At 31.9% G+C, this 16,664-nt stretch overlaps 3 protein-coding genes and 1 long non-coding RNA gene across 4 annotated transcripts; all 4 read left to right on the forward strand.

Annotated features, from left to right (window-relative positions):
• Positions 1-543: 543 nt before the first annotated feature.
• LOC129914703 (BBSome-interacting protein 1) lies at positions 544-1,055 on the forward strand. Its single transcript, XM_055994047.1, has one exon. It carries the CDS (start codon positions 831-833, stop codon positions 1,053-1,055), a length of 225 nt encoding a protein of 74 aa, XP_055850022.1. The 5' UTR covers positions 544-830.
• Positions 1,056-1,118: 63 nt separating this feature from the next.
• Positions 1,119-9,837, forward strand: LOC129914696 (LMBR1 domain-containing protein 2 homolog). Its single transcript, XM_055994038.1, has 3 exons — positions 1,119-1,289; positions 6,548-6,956; positions 7,015-9,837. The coding sequence occupies exons 1-3, from the start codon at positions 1,119-1,121 to the stop codon at positions 8,484-8,486; spliced, it is 2,052 nt and encodes a 683-aa protein (XP_055850013.1). The 3' UTR covers positions 8,487-9,837.
• A 1,984-nt stretch (positions 9,838-11,821) lies between these two features.
• On the forward strand, positions 11,822-12,206 carry LOC129914706 (uncharacterized). The gene is made up of 2 exons (XR_008772232.1): positions 11,822-11,967; positions 12,024-12,206. It is a non-coding gene; the product is annotated as an uncharacterized LOC129914706 (long non-coding RNA).
• A 1,879-nt stretch (positions 12,207-14,085) lies between these two features.
• LOC129914700 (uncharacterized) lies at positions 14,086-15,976 on the forward strand. The gene has a single exon (XM_055994041.1). It carries the CDS (start codon positions 14,471-14,473, stop codon positions 15,650-15,652), a length of 1,182 nt encoding a protein of 393 aa, XP_055850016.1. The 5' UTR covers positions 14,086-14,470; the 3' UTR covers positions 15,653-15,976.
• Positions 15,977-16,664: the final 688 nt, after the last annotated feature.

The raw sequence follows: 16,664 nt of genomic DNA on the forward strand, positions 1-16,664 counted from the left end.
GTTTTAATAATAAATTACTTCAAACTATGTTATTTTTAGTTATTAAAACATAATTTTTTTTTCTTTGTTGTTGTTGAAAACTATGAATTGACAAAATGTCATTTAGTGACAGTTTGTTCTCAACTTTGTGCCAATATTAATTCAGAGCGCTCAGAACACGGTCAGTTCATTAAATGTTCAAAGGGTGCTCATGCTCATAATGTTCAAAATTTTCTTCTGAACTAAAAAAGAAAAATCCCTAAAATAATAATAGTCATCAACTAAAAACAGGCAAATTATTCTGTAAGCTGTATTCAATCGATTTTGTGTGTTTCACACTTCATGAACACACCCACAAAAACTCCAACAAAAATATATCAAATCAAACAAACCTATTCTAGTGTCGTTTCGTTTCCCATTCTTCTTCTTGATTTTATTGTTGGAAGTTGGAATTTTGGAATAAGAAAAAGTTGTATATTTTTCAACTTCGTATTTCGCTGTTCGCTCTTGTGCCTCTTATTTTTCATATAATTCTTTTTAATAAAATATCCATTCATACAAAATAAAAGTTAAATTTATAAAATTAACTTGATTAAACAAATAAACATTCCAAAATCAAGACTATTTGCTTATCCTCATGAACAAACGATAGCAACATTTCTCATTTTACCGATTTGTTGTTGTTGTTCAAATGGATTTACTACGTGTTCAAAAATCCTTCTTCAATATGTTTTGTTTTGTTTTATCAATTAACCCATAAATAATTAATAAATAACAATAATTAAATTTCTTTAAGAAGAAGAACAAAAAAACAAAGTAACCCCTTTTTTTCGTATCAGAGAAAAAACGTTATGTCTTCAGAGGAAAATCAATTATCCGAAAAAATCGATTTAATTGAACCCACAACTGGCAAATTATTCTTCGAAACCAAATCGGATTTGGTCTTTTGTAAGCCGCATTTGATGCCTCTCAAATCCTTAACTCTCGAACGTTTAGAAAATATGCAAAAGAAAGCTCAGCAACAGTTACAGGAAAATCGTCTTAAAACTGCTGTTGTTGGAGAAACTGATAAATAAAATAAAATCCACCCACTTTTAAAAGAGGAGCATTTTTATACATTTGCATCACACAAAAAAAAAATGGCATACCTTTTAGCAAGTGCAATTATTTTGGCATTGTTCTTGGCCGGAATCTCACTTTATCGCTATGGCAATATCCAGAGACAACATTTGCTCGTGACATTTTCCGTTCTAACAGCTTGGTGCTTTTCATTTTTGATTGTTTTTACTATTCCATTGGATGTTACTTCGGTAAGATGATTTTATTTAATTTTGTATTGTAATCAGTTGGCTCCTAATTAAGAGTTCAATAGTAATTATGTCTTAAGTTTAGATAAGAGTCGAGACTATTAAAACTAATGGTCTCAGATTTATTATTATTATTTTTTTTTATTTAACTATTGATTGTTCCATGGTAAGTTTGTTTTTGTTTGCGTCATCGAGTTTTATCAATGAAAATTAAAATTCATTTCTATACAAAGTGTAGATAGTTGTTGGTGACTGTATCTTCGAGTTAAGTTGACAATCGTGGGCAAATGAAGAAATATTTCAGTTGAGAAATGAATCATTGAATACAATTACGTATTGACCCTTTTGAATTTTACCTAAGAAAATCTTGGTAAGCTTCCCGGTTTTGAAAACTTAATGCAAATGTAGTATTTGCATTTTTTTCCAAGACTATATTTTTTAACGAGAAGCCTTCTTTACATTTCGTCGTCGTAAAGCAAAATTGTTCTAAGGCCCAATTTATTGAATCTCCATTAAACTTAAATCGACATTAAAAAAGGGAATTTTAAAATTAAAAACCAAATTCGTTTAATTCAGTCTCTTTTAAGGACTTTTTTGAAGTTTGGCATCATTAACTAATTGATCATTAAATTTAAAAGTCGTTTTAGTTAAAACACCAAATTCGACCTTTTAAGAGGGATTTTTAGAGGAAATGGAGGTTTTAGACAGGGTTTCTATTTATTCACTCTCCATTAGCGTCAAATGTCATTTCATTTATTATTTTATTAAGAAAAGTTTCAGTGTCAATTGACAATTAAAAATAAATAAAATATGCATAAATATGGAAATATTGAGATGGTGAAAAAGTGTTCAATCAATATCATAAGACCAACGTTTGGTAATTGTAATTATTGGTAAAAGTACCTACCTCAAATTATTCTAAAACTTTATTTTAAATTTTGTGATGTGATTTTAATGAAGCTAAAGCTGTTCAATAGGGTAAATCTTCATGAATTTATGCTTCTATGCACTTGAAAATATGCGAATCTATTGCCGATTATATTGGTATTATCATGCGAGCCGTTGCTAACTAAGAATTAGTTTATATTCAAAATAATGCCATAAAGGGAATATTATTTTAAATAACTGCGAGTCGAGGCTCTATTAAGGGAAGGTATGCGGGTTAAACAAACGAAAATTCACTTATTATAATTCGTGAATTTTCGTTAACATGTACGTGGGCAATTGTCACATATCGTCGGTGAAACCAGAAAAGTGTGTAACTCCATTTTAGCGAATTTTACAGGAGAGCAAAAACACAAAATCGTTTTGAAGGCATTTGTATGAGTTTTCATTTTCTAATTTGCTAATAAAATAAAAACTATGAACTTTAAGAGGATTTTCAGTTTAAGAAACGGTAGATATCAGGTTTGTCTAACAAATGGCATTTAATTTTTTAGAAAATTTGGAGTTACACACTTTTCTGGTTTCACCGACGATATACTATATCAACTGCTTCACCTCCAAAAAACACGGTTGTCGTGCTGCAAAATACATATTTTCAGTTTATGCTCAGCCTTGTCATAAGTTCTATTCGTGATATTGTGGCGTTTTAGCTGCAAAATACTTAAGGGCCATCATTTTTGAGTTTTTATATTGTTTATCTTTCAAATCTTCAAATTTAAATATATTTTATTTGACAAAAATGTAGCTTTTGACAGTTTAATTTTTCAAAAAATAAAAAAAATCCCTGGGATATTTTTAATGGAGTTTTAAATTTAAAGTTTCCATTAAAAGTAAAGACTTTAACTAAAGCAGAGTGAATTAAATGATTTTTTAATGATGGAAACTTAAAGACGTCAATAGATTAACAAAAGTCACAAAAAGCAAATTTTTAAGGGGACAATTTTTAAGTTTCAAATTGGTTTAAAGAGACAATTTTCTGCTCGTTTGCATCCAAGTTATGTTTTTTATAAAGTTTGTTCTTTTCTCTTGAATAAAATATACAAGTTTACCTCATTAGTAGGTGCATACTATTTTTAAATATTTTTTAAAACTAAAAACCCAAAATTGAACATAGAACAATTCCTATACAAGTACATTTTTTTCCTTAAATAAAAAGTGGACTTAGAACAAAATATGATGGGACTTAGAACAATCATCATTTCCAAAAGGCTACATCCCTGTTTTTATTGTTCTATGTCCCATTAAATTATAATATCTGCGGAGTTAAATTTTTTGACAAAAACAATTTTCATTTAACTCATTTTCAAAACTCAATTTTGCCTTGCATCGACGATTTGTTTGTTCATTCGATTAAACTTGCATCTGCGATGCGTTGCATTTCAATTAACTATCCTATGATGTTTTGTACATTCTACAACATTCTGAGTTGCATGCAGGTGTTGAACAGAGAACAGCTTTGTAAATTGTTGAGCATCCGCCCAGACACACATAAACATCAAGACTTCTTACAAGGAAAATAGATTTTTGCTTACGAAAGCTCTTTCGACAGCAAAGAAGTGATTTGCTTTTGAGTCAATCACCTTACCTTTTAGTAGAAAGTACGGAACTGTAATAAAAAGAAAAAAAAAACTCAGGACGCTTCCCTTATTGATTGATTGGGAATTCTTCGGTAATTCCTGAGAGGCAGGTTACTTTTATTCCGATTTGCAACATATCTATAATCGGATGATTCAGATTATGGACCTCATTGTTAGTGTTGTTGAAATGTTTCAATTCCTGCCTGTGAAATCAATTTATATTTCCAAGAATCATTAGCAGATATTTCATGCTGGCGGCGATACATGCTCTGAGTTTTTGCTCACAATATAGGTACTATAAATCTGGTTTAGAATTATAAAAAATCGAACTCGAGATATGAATGAATACTGAATGTCAATAAAGTAGGTCTCGCAAGTCTATGTGTCTGTATGTACCATGAGCTACAGCCTTAACGGAAGAAGCGATTTTTTTAAAACTTGGTTGTTAAGAGCTTTTGGTAATTCCCAAGAGGAAATGGAAATTTTTCTTGGATTAAAACAAACAGTAACTGTCCTATAAAAATAGAAAAGTTTATTTTATTTTCAAAATCGGCTTTAACGATTTTGATTAAATTTTTTTGTGTAATGAAGCAAACAAGGCGATACATTTGTGATTAAAAAATATATATTTTTTGGACTGTTATTAAAAGTACAACCGTTTTTTTTAGTTCTGAATTTCTTGTTGAAGACTTAGCCAATATAAATAACGGTCAGTGTGGCGTATGTGAAACATTTTTTTCAACAAATTTTTATTTATAGGTCGTTTTAAATCAAAAGTCCTGACTCTGAGTTTATTTTCTCCCTTCCAATAAAATTGAGAACAAATAAACAAAAAACTCAATTTTATTGGCTTATTGCGACAAATCAACTCAAAAATAACAACAAATCATGCTTGTTTGAATGAAAGAAATGCTAAAGAAAAAAATAAATTGAATTTGTTTATTAATGATTTCTATGGTGACGGCTCCAAAATAATTGAAAAATAAAAATAAGATATATACTGCCCAATTATACAAATGAAAAGATGTGAATTGAATTTCAAGTTATGAATTGCTATCATATAAACTGGACATTTCTGGTCCATCTTCATCTAGCCCTATAATAATATCTTCAGCAAAGTTATCCCAACTGCCTTCAAATGATAAATAATTAAATAATTGTATGTTTTTTGTATTGCCCGCGGATATGGAGTGATGCAAGCCCGGGAGACTTGCCTCCGCTTTCTGAGGCTAACCCAGTGAATCTCACAGACGGATCAATTAATTAAAATAGGGATATAAAGAACTGTCCTTCGTTATTTTATCGTAACTTAGAAAAAGTTCAGCTGCCTCATAAATGCTTCCTTCCAGTAAGCGAATGAGTTTTTTTTTTATTTTTGCTCAATTTTCCATGGGACTTTTGATTTGAAACGACCCATAAATAAAATTTTGTGCTTATTCCTGTGGACTTTTCTTTATGTATTGTTATGTTAAGCTTTTTGAGGATGGCAAACTAATTTATACACTCACGAAAAAAAGTATGGAATAAATCACTGACAATAACTAAAGTCGTGTTTAATTGGTAACTCAGAACTTAGCTCAGAAAAATTTTGCACGACAAACAACAACAAATGATTGCTAATGATAAACAAAATATATTTTTCTAAGCTTATACATTTTTGAATTCAGTAACTAATGATTACACTATACTAGTTTTGTTGCCAAACATATATATAGTTTTTTGAAGGTGTAATGAACTCAAATCCGGGGTCAGAAAAAATTTATCAGCTCCCGTTTTTTGAAATAATGTATTATCGTCAAAAGAGGACAAAAAACGTTTTTTTTTTTAGTAATTTGGACGTTATTTTTTTATGTAAGGAAAACTTCATTAACATTAATCTATAAGAATTTTTGTCCTGCTTTCAAGAACTGTTTAAATCTTTCCAATATCTTTTTTACTGCTCGAGATATCTTAAATTTGAGTAAGTGTGTTTGGCTTAATATAACATGAGGGAAGGAGATAATATCGTCGAAACAAAAACATATAGCGTATGATTCACCAATGGTTCACGTGGCCTCATTTAAATAATTTTCATGACCCATTGGGTCATGTGACACTCAACGTGTTAGGACCAAAATCTTTCAAATTCGAAAAAATGAAATCAAGCTATAAGCTTGAACTACATATATTGGCTTTTTCTATTTTTATTGTTCATAAAATTTGGCCTTGGCGTTATAAATGCCGAAGACTTGTTCTTGCATTAATGTAGAATCTCCTACTATGTTACCTTATAGTCTTTTCAATTTTTGGTTTGGGTGTTTAGCACTACATTAGACTCTCCCGTCTGGAGGTGTTCCCCTTCCAACACTAAGCTTTAATCTTTGTTTAAATTATTTTGGCTCTATCGTGAATCTTCAGGGGAATTCAGTTTCCCTGGGAATAGTTTTTTCCCTCGAAATTGTTTGTGCGATCTAGAATCTCCTTCGGAATTTAATTCCAGGGAACAAAAATACTATGAAATGACAAATTTCCATGGATATGTTACTGCCGAAAAATTTTAGATAGTCATTTTCGTTCCTTTTTTTAAAACAATTCCAGGATAATTTTTATTCACAAAAGCTCCCATTATGAGGGGTTAGTTCACATACTTGAAAAACCAAACTTATTTGACTACAGCGACAAACTAACAATAAAGCATACAATTTTGATAATCTCCATTAAAAACCAAACCTTTTATATCTCCAATTTTCTTTTTTTCAGACTGTTTACCGCCGATGTCTTCAAAACAAAACAGAAGTCATCAATAAAGACGATGGATCGGCAGTGTTTATCAATCATAATGAAAACTGTGAAAAACCTTGGGGCCTAGTATCGGAGTCGATATTTCCAAATCTCTGGCGTATAATTTACTGGTCCTCACAATTCTTGACATGGTTAATAATGCCATTGATGCAATCTTATCTCAAAGCTGGTGACTTTACCATCAAGGGTAAACTTAAATCAGCTCTAATCGACAATGCCATCTACTATGGATCGTATCTCTTTATTTGTGGAGTTCTACTCATCTATATTGCAGCCAAGGGTGTATCATTAGATTGGCAGAAACTCAAAGCCATCGCATCGTCAGCATCGAATACGTGGGGTCTGTTTCTGTTGGTGTTGTTATTGGGTAAGTTGATGGTTGAAATGGTATTGTACTCAAGTTTCATGTATTGTTTTCATTTCAGGATACGCTTTGGTTGAAGTTCCTAGATCATTCTGGAACAATGCCAAACCTGGCTTTACTCTTCAATATGCTTATTTCAAAGCAGCCAAACTAAGTTCAGAAAAAGCCGAAGCTGAGGAGAATGTCGATGATGTTCTGGAATCATTACAAGGCATTAGTCGCTCAGTACCCAATAATCACGAACTGCGACCTTGTGTAGAAACGATTTTAAGAAAGGTGCCAACAGAACTACAGGAACGTGCTAACCGCAATTACAGTCGAGGTGGCAATGGCTCGTCGACAATTGTGCCATCAGAGAAAGCACTCGTAAGGATTCACAAGCAAGTGATAAAATCCTTACAGACACTTCAGCGAACCGAAGCTCTTTGGAGTGTTCAAGTTGAAACCGTATTGCATCTAGAAGATGTTTCTCGAAATATTCACTCATCTGAAAGACGTTTCAAAACCGAATTCCCAAGAAGTCGATCAAATATCTCCAGAATTCTTTACAGTCCCAAATTGGATTGGTATTGGGAATGCATGCTTAAGTCCCCATTCTTGAAAGCTCTGTGCATTGTAACGGCTACAATGTCATTCATGGTCGTTTGGAGTGAATTGACTTTCTTCAATCGAAAACCAGTCTTGTCAATCTTTGCCAACGTCATTAACATTGCCAAGGAAAACTACGATTTCTTCACAATCGAATTGTTCTCGCTGATTATGTTGAGTTATTTATTCTACTGTACTTATTCGACTATACTACGCATTCGATTCTTGAATCTTTACTACCTGGCACCACATCATCAAACCAACGAACACAGTTTGATTTTTAGTGGAATGCTTCTTTGTCGTTTGACTCCCCCAATGTGTTTGAATTTCCTCGGGCTCATTCACATGGATTCGCATATCATCAAACAGCGAATCATGGAGACTTACTACACCCAGATTATGGGTCACATGGATGTGATCGGAATCATCTCAGACGGATTCAATATCTACTTCCCAATGTGTATGCTTGCTTTCTGTTTGGCAACTTGGTTTAGCTTGGGGAGTAGAGCTTTGAATGCATTAGGATTCCAACAGTTTTTACAAAATGAAACTATTGCCACGGAACTTGTGCAGGAAGGCAAAGATCTAATAGCCCGGGAAAAACGACGTCGACAGAGGGCCGAAGATGCAATGGCTCGTCGACGAGATTTCAATCGAACTGACTCGGCCGAAGTAAATGGCTCGAGTATAGGAAAATATCGCAATTTGCGAGTTGGAGGTAGTCTCACACCTGCTGATGGTCTGCTGAGAGATGGTGATCCAATGGGATATGCAACTACCAATCGGCAACCTGATCTGACACGCAGTCTTTCCGATGAGATCAATGATCGTTTCGGAGTTAGCACACATGTACAGATTGGTTTTAAGGGCACAAGTGACTTAGATGATTTTGAAGATGAACGAAGAATAGGCCCACCACCAAGAGGGATATTTGATGATGTTTAGCAGAGTGCAATAGATGATCGAAGAAGGTATTAAAATATAAAAAAAGAGGCCAGTTGATAAATAAATCAAAATAACATCAGGAATTTGGCCAGTAGATTGCAGATAAAGTAAAAATTAATAATCTATTCAAAGCCAGATACAGATGAGGATAGAATGCTTGCAAAGACACTTTTTAGGCAACGAGTAAGGCTTTTATCTAAACGAAGCCATTAACTTATCAAGTTTTACCGAATAAAGTGTTTCAGGTTTATTTTCGAAAGATGATCTTTCAGTAAAAATTCTTGAGAACTGAAATTAAATTAAGGTCGACTATAAATTAATATTCTTGCCATTTATCCAAGTACTTTATTAGGCAACAAGAAAATTGACAAAATTTCTCCTTATCGTTTATTAGTCTTTCCAAAAAATATTTTTTGAAATATCTGAGTTAATTTTCAATAATGTCACAGGTTGATATAATTATTGAACGCCATATTTGAAAGAAGAGAATCAAGTGTAGTGGAAGCCAAGTAGCATCTTGAGGCGTAATAGATTTAGGCTGCCCTTAAGCTGTGACAAAAGATGTTAGCAGCAAATTATGTGGCTATCGCATAAAGTTTTATATTTTATGAATCAATGCTCTGATCGTTTATCTCAGCTCTAAAAAAGCTTTTTAAATTTGTAATCAAGTTTTGTTCGAAAAGCTTCCGGAAATTTTACTCCCTTTCGCTATTACATCATATTTAAAGAAAGAGTTTTCATTCACAAATAGGATCGATTAACTTCAAAACATTTAAAATCCTACTCGTCAATTATTATCATCGTGAATGCAATTCCGCTGAGAAGTAAAAATAAAATTATTTTAAATTTTCGTTTTGGATATTGAAATCTCTATTATTCTAAATTCATTGAAGCATTTCGAAAACTTTTTGTTAAAATATCTCAAACCCACTGGATCTGGCTTTTGTTAAATGAAAAGAAAAAAAAAAACAATTATAAATATATTTAGCTACATATTTACTTTAGTTTAAGACTTATGATAAATATTTATTTATAAAAATATAAAAAATAATAATAATAAAAAAAAACACATTTAAATAATTGGCTTCAAGAACAAACCGATAGTTTTTTTTTCGATTCTTGATTATTTATATATTTTTAAGCAACCCAATATATATATTTTTTAATTTCCTGTGTAAAAGACTTTTTTCGAAATAAGATATTATGTGTCATTTAATTATACATTATAATAATTATAAATAAAACATTTGATTTTCCTAAATCTTGTTATTTGTTTAAGTACTGTGAATATAGAAACGGATTTTTAAATAATAATGTATACGCTAAGTATGAATATTGTTTCTTTTTTTTTTTTAAATAACTAATTTTATATGAAAGTCGGTATTGTGCAAAAATTAAAATTATTTATAATTTGAAAAAAAAAACATTGATAAACTAAACGTAAATATAGGTTCATAAATGATATTTCAGAAAAAAAAAATAAATAAAATGTACATTGTACATTTAATACAAAATTATGTTTTTTTTTTGTTGGAAAGGATTCAACTAAAAAAAATTTCCCATAAAATGATTTCGCCTAAGTATCGTTGACGTTGAATTCTCAGATATTTTTTCAACTTGCGATATACAAAGGTAGTATAGAGAAAGTTAAGGATTTGTAGAAAACGAGATTCCCTAGAGTCAAAATAGAATTCTATTTTTAGGACCAAAATAAACGCTGATTGCAATATAAGCAAAATTAAAAAAAGTGGTTCTAATTTTGTTGTTTAAAAGTTGTGTGCGATCTGTGAGTTTTATTTTTTGAAATAAAAAAAAAACACAGTTGAACCTTTTTACCGTAGCTGTCATAGAACCGTTTTCTTCATTTTTGACTTACGCGGCTGTTCTGATGCCTGATTTACAATATTGCGAGACGACGAGACGAGATTTTCCTTGACGATTTTAAAAATTTCCAAATAATAAAAGTATATGAAACAATACACAATATTCCGATTCTCGTTGAGTTGAAATTCCGAAAATTTTGAAAAAGGACGCACGAGACGACGATTTTTCGAAAATGAAATTTTAATATTAAAATATTTAAACAGCTTATATGGATAAAAGTTGTTATAATTTCAAAATTCGAGTTAGTCTAGGTAATAAGGTGAGTGCCTCGTAATCTCACCGTTCGGTGAGATTATTTCGCAGTATTGTGAATTTCCATACGATTTTCAAACGATTTTTTTTAATCGAAAACGTTCAGAAAAAACGCAACGCTCTCGTCTCGCAATATTGTAAATCAGGCATAATATTCGTTCGAATTTGAAAACGGAAATTGAATCCGTACGGATTGAAAACGGTTGTTCTGATTTCCATTCCACTTTTTTGTTTTCCGGTTGCAAATTGCTACCCGTATTGAAAACGGCAAAAATTTGTCCGATCCGATTACGATCTTTTTTCGAAACACCTATAAATCCGCAAAATGTTTTCGAATACGGAATTCGAAAATAAAATTCGGCTGCAAATTAGAACAGCCGTGTTACTTGAAATCCATTCAACTGATTTCAACAAACAAGTTTATACAAAAGTAACCATAAAATATTTTCAAATTTTTGGATTTTTTTTAACGGACCCAACAATTTTTGACATATTTTTTCTAAAAACTCTTTGCTGTATAATAAATCTAATGGCATGTTTCGGTTAGAGATTAATGCATTAAAATACAATGTTCTTTGTCAAAAAAAAAAAAAATATAATCTTCTCACGTACCTATAAAATTAAAATACCTACTCTTTTGATTCCTTATTTGTATGACAAATGAAATCACAGTGCCAAATTTTACTCCTCCTCCACTACTTTTGCAAAATGCGGTTTAATAAAAATTAATTGGGGACTTTGAACCTGCTATAGACGTTCCTAATTTTCCTGGGCTGGTAAAGTTTTGGAAAATTTTCTTAAAAATACCTAATTAAAATTTGTTTCTAATTCAATTTAAAAGTTCAAATGACCTCAACTCCAAAGCGTTTCACCCAGACCCAGGTACGACAGTAGGGCTCATCATTTAGATCTGTCGTACCCTTAAAATAAAAATAATTTTTATAAATTTCTATTATTTTTTCTTCGTTATCAAATTTGTTTCGAAAAATCAATCTTTTGAAAACGGGTCTTAAAATATTCATTTAATTCCTTCAAATAAATATTTTTGAAAAATTAATTTTTTTTTTAAATTTTCATTAATAACCATTTATTTTTGAGAACGCCTGTTTTCAACACGTTTCTATACATATTATAACAACAAATACTTCGTGTAGAATAAAAGTTGCCAAGTATAGAAGTTTTGCCAACCAGCTCCAGCAGCAGCAGCTGATAAGACATTTTTTATTGCCGTGCTTGTATGTTGCAACTTCCAATTCAATAAATAATTTACAATTCCCATTTTCTGCTTTATGTTTGTTGTTGCTGTTGGTTGTTGTTGAGCAAGATAAATAAAATGTGTATAATGGTTATTATGCGTATATACATCATGACAAATGACACCATTTTTGTTTCTAAATTCAGGGGAATATAGCAACAATGATGCATATAACTTTTCTTTGCGCAGATGTATCAAAAGTGCAACCAAGCCATATGAAGACCCATTCACAATAACGAAATTTTAGTTTGGTGTTTGTTGTTCACATTATTAAAATAACGAATAGAACCAATTACTAAATCATAACGAATAAACAAGGCAAGTGAATGCCGATTCCAATGAAAAAAAAAATCGCTACTTAAATCTCTTTTTTAAGACTGATTTACATATTTTCTTACTATAGGTCGTTTCAAATCAAAAGTCCTGACTCTGAGTTTATTTTCTCCGTTCCAATAAAATTGATGGCAAATAAACAAAAAACTCAATTTTATTGGCTCATTGCGACAAATCAACTCAAAAATAACAACAAATCATGCTTGTTTGAATGAAAGAAATGCTAGAGAAAAAAATAAACAAACCAAAAATCTGAATTTGTTTATTAATGATTTCTATGGTGACGACTCCAAAATAATTGAAAAATAAAAATAAGATATTTACTGCCCAATTATACAAATGAAAAGATGTGAATAGAATTTTAAGTTATGAATTGCTATCATATAAACTGGACATTTCTGGTCCATCTTCACCTAGTCCTATAATAATATCTTCGGCAAAGTTATCCCAACTGCCTTCAAATGATAAATAGTAATTAAATAAATTGTATGTTTTTTGTATTGCCCGCGGATATGGAGTGATGCAAGCTCGGGAGACTTGCCTCCGCTTTCTGAGGCTAACCCAGTGAATCTCACAGACGGATCAATTAATTAAAATAGGAATATCAAGAACTGTCCTTCGTTATTTTATCGTAATTTTAGAAAAAGTTCAGCTGCCTCATAAATGCTTCCTTCCAGTAAGCGAATGAGTTTTTTTTATTTTTGCTCAATTTTCCATGGGACTTTTGATTTGAAACGACCTATACTACAGTATTGATAAATGCAATACGTCAAACTAAACTATAATTTGCTAAAACAAAATAAAGCAACTCATAGCCAGTTCTTGTTTATTTGTGAAATTATTCAAGCTTTTTTTGAGATGAAAAAAAAAAACAAATAATGTAAAACAAAGTATAAAATATTTAATTTCATTTTTCACTTTGACACACATACACATACATTTATAGAAAAAAAAATCGCTACTTTTTTAATTTCCTAAATTAACTAAAAATTTCGAATTTTACTAGCGACTGCAAGTGATTGAAAGGAATTCGACATTATATGTACACCCCTCCTTGTATCAATCAACGTAGATCTGAATTTTAAGAGGTTTTGAGAATGTTCTGACTTCTGACCAATCAGAACCTCTAACAATTAAGCTCAAAAGTGCTCTGCGTTGAATACAGAGATTGTTATTTTATGTTTCCTTATACAGAGCTAAATTGTGATCTATTAAGCCTGGTACGCTGCTCGCGCTAAATTTTAGCCAAGATAAAATTCCCATACAAGTTATCGATAATTTGTATGGGACTCATTTTAGCTCGGCTAAAATTTTTCGATAATTTGTATGGGAGCTAAAAATTTAGCGCTAGCAGCGTACCAGGCTTTAGTTGGGAAGAGGCTTCAATTGAAAAACTTTTATGTCACCTCTTAAAATAATGGACGAAAGGTACGCTGAACCTCATTCCCCGAAATATTTGAATTAAAAATTGACCCCAAAAGTCTTATTCTACCGAAAGATAGTCCAATCCAAAGCGAAAGAAAAAAGGTTGCGTTCTTCACAACCAAAAGTAAAAGTTAACGAGCAACAAGAATAAATATCGCAATTATGGGTGCATGGCATATAAACAACTTTTATTAGTTCAATTTCGAACGAAACAAAATCTTTATACTCGTTATAAGAAATCAATAAAAACACTCATCGCTACAAAACAAAAATAATCATTCAATCGAATGTCCCATCACTACAACAACCTATTGTGAATGGAATGATGCGACGTGCGCTTTTCTACTTTATTTCTCTATACATACGCCACAGCTACATAAACACACAACCTGACTCTTGTATACATGTTCAAACATTTTATTGAACAACTTTTATACACTACGCAAAGAAAAAAAAAAATAGGTGTCTGCTGCTGGTTAGTGTGTCTCTACACTTTTGTGTAATGTTTTTTGTCGTCCGAAAAGAATCTCTAATAACTCGGCAGCATTTTTAACAAATATACATCATCATCATCATTTTTCTTGCAATAAAAACAACAAAAAAACTTTTTGTTGTTTCTATTCTTTGCCCCCCTGGCGGTTGTGAAAAAGAAAGAATATAACAACAATTTATATAAAATACTTGAGTGATTTCTTGTGTAAATCAGAAATTACATATTTCTCCCCAACAAACTCAGAGGTCGCCCCCTCAATAGTTGCTAGAGTTCTTCTCTACAACCAACAAATTGTCAAATTTGTTAGAAACAAAAAAAAAAAAACTCAATAAACAAATAATAATGGAATGGACTCGCGACAAAACCCTCTCACTAATCAATGAGTACAAAAAGAGACGTGGTCTCTGGGACATGACCCACGAGGACTATCGCAAAAAAGAAATGAAACAAAAGCTTCTTATCGAGGTGTCAGCTAGCCTGGGTGGCGGCATACCAATAGTCGAGATCGAAAAGAAGTTCCATACACTGCGTACGCAATATCATCGCGAAATAAATCGTATGAAACGCAAAGAACCATACAACTCAAAGTGGTTTGGTTTTAAGAATTTACAATTTTTAAGTTCACCCAAAGCAATGCGGGCTGGCAAGGGTAAATTGAAGGCTGAAATAACAGAAGATGGGGTAACCAAGTATATTATTCGTGATGCATCGTCAAGGGATTCTGAGGTGGCAGGTGCTGTGGCAGCTGCAGCCTCGTCCATTACCACAGAATTCTTAACGATTCATCGCAACAAACCTGCAACAACAACGGTGACATATGAAACCGCTGCTGCGACAGTTCCCGCTCCAATTTCAATTGGGCGGGTACAAAAATTTGAATCAAATCGAGCGCGCGATTTGGAAAAACTCATTGAAGAAACTACCAAAGATGTCGAAGAGCCGGAAGAGTCAAAACCGAAGATTATCAAAGAAATCAGCCTGCCGCTGCAACATCACTCTTATAGTAGTACCTCGATGACGACTCAGGAAGAGTCACAATCTCAGCATCACCAACAGCATCAGCAGGAACATCACATAGAAGAGGAACACTTGAGTACTATTGATATACAAACGAGCGTTGAAGATGAGAATATTGGCTATCATCATCATCAGCAGCATCCAACGCCAGCGAGGGTTTTTAAGATTCAGCGAAGAGATACTTGCAATGAAGAAGAGTACTATGAGGAAGAGCAACAACAGCAACAGAATCAGCATCAACATATTCAGAGCAAGCGAATCTATTATGACAATGGCAATGCTGGAAATGTTAATGGCAACATTACTGCCACTTCGCCATCTGGTATAACTATGGCTAAATTGCAAACTGTTCAGTCGCCGAGATTTAGAGACGAATTCGCTACGTACGGCGAATATGTTGCCAATGAGATGAGGACAATATGCAATCGAGAGATACTTATATCACTCAAGCATAAAATCAATACGGCACTGTTTGAGGCTAGTATGGCTGAATTGCAACAGAAGTGAAAATATCAAGACACGGAGGTGTGGTGGGTTTAATATTCAATACCTACATAAAAATGTTGAATAAGCTCTCGACTAAGTCAGCAACTCTACCATTCTTCTGTGTAGAAATAGAAAAGTATATTAATAAGATTTGTAGGTATTCATGAAATAAGAGAGATGTGCTCTGTAAGATTGCACATTTAAAGTCAAATAAATATCAGTTTTTAGTTTTTATCGAAATTTTATTATAATAATATAAATTAACTATAATATTTGAAAAGAAAATTTTGAATATTTAAGAAATTTATCAATTAAATAATAATAAAAGTGTTTCAATGTCTAAAAGCGATTTGGTTGTTTTCTTTTGTTGGAAATGGATCGGTTAAATTCTGCTTTCAAAAGTAATGGAGTATAGGACCTTTAACTAAAACTTAGTGAATAGTATTTTTTTTTACCGAAAACCTTTGTTTTCTCTACCAAATCATTAGATTACACTGGTTAGCAAAATTAAACTTTTTTTTGTTGCCGAAAAAAAATTTATCAGCTCCCGTTTTTGAAATATTACCGTTAGAAAATGCAGTACTTCGGACCTTATTCTTTTATATAAGGAAAATTGTTTGAGCGTATTTAATAACGGTTTTTATAAGAACTATTTACCACCTTTTTAAATCTGTTTAAATCTTTTCGATATCTGTTTTACTGCCCGAGATGTCCTAAGTTTTTTTGGTATCTTTATAAATTTTATAACGTCATTATCTTCTTTATGATATATGAAGCCAAACCCACTTACTTCAGTTTAAGATATCTCGGGCAATACAAAATATATTGAAAAGATTTAAACAGGTATCGAAAGATGGAAAACAGTTCTTAAAGAAACCGTTACTAAATATGCTCAAACAATTTTCCTTATACAAAAGAATAAGGTCCGAAAAACTCAAAAAAAACGTGTTTTTGCATTTTCTAACGGTAATATCTCAAAAACGAGAGCTGATTAGTTGTTTCTGACATCGGATTCGAGTTCAGCACACCGAAA

This window comes from Episyrphus balteatus, chromosome 3, assembly GCF_945859705.1.
Source record: "Episyrphus balteatus chromosome 3, idEpiBalt1.1, whole genome shotgun sequence".
Taxonomy (NCBI): domain Eukaryota; kingdom Metazoa; phylum Arthropoda; class Insecta; order Diptera; family Syrphidae; genus Episyrphus; species Episyrphus balteatus.

Excerpts from the sequence above, each read along its gene's own strand:
- LOC129914703 (XM_055994047.1), top strand. The coding sequence starts at position 831 with ATGTCTTCAGAGGAAAATCAATTATCCGAAAAAATCGATTTAATTGAA.
- LOC129914696 (XM_055994038.1), top strand. The coding sequence starts at position 1,119 with ATGGCATACCTTTTAGCAAGTGCAATTATTTTGGCATTGTTCTTGGCC. Across the intron at positions 1,290-6,547 it reads TTCCATTGGATGTTACTTCG|ACTGTTTACCGCCGATGTCT; the intron begins GTAAGATGATTT and ends TCTTTTTTTCAG. Across the intron at positions 6,957-7,014 it reads TCTGTTGGTGTTGTTATTGG|GATACGCTTTGGTTGAAGTT; the intron begins GTAAGTTGATGG and ends TTTTCATTTCAG.
- LOC129914700 (XM_055994041.1), top strand. The coding sequence starts at position 14,471 with ATGGAATGGACTCGCGACAAAACCCTCTCACTAATCAATGAGTACAAA.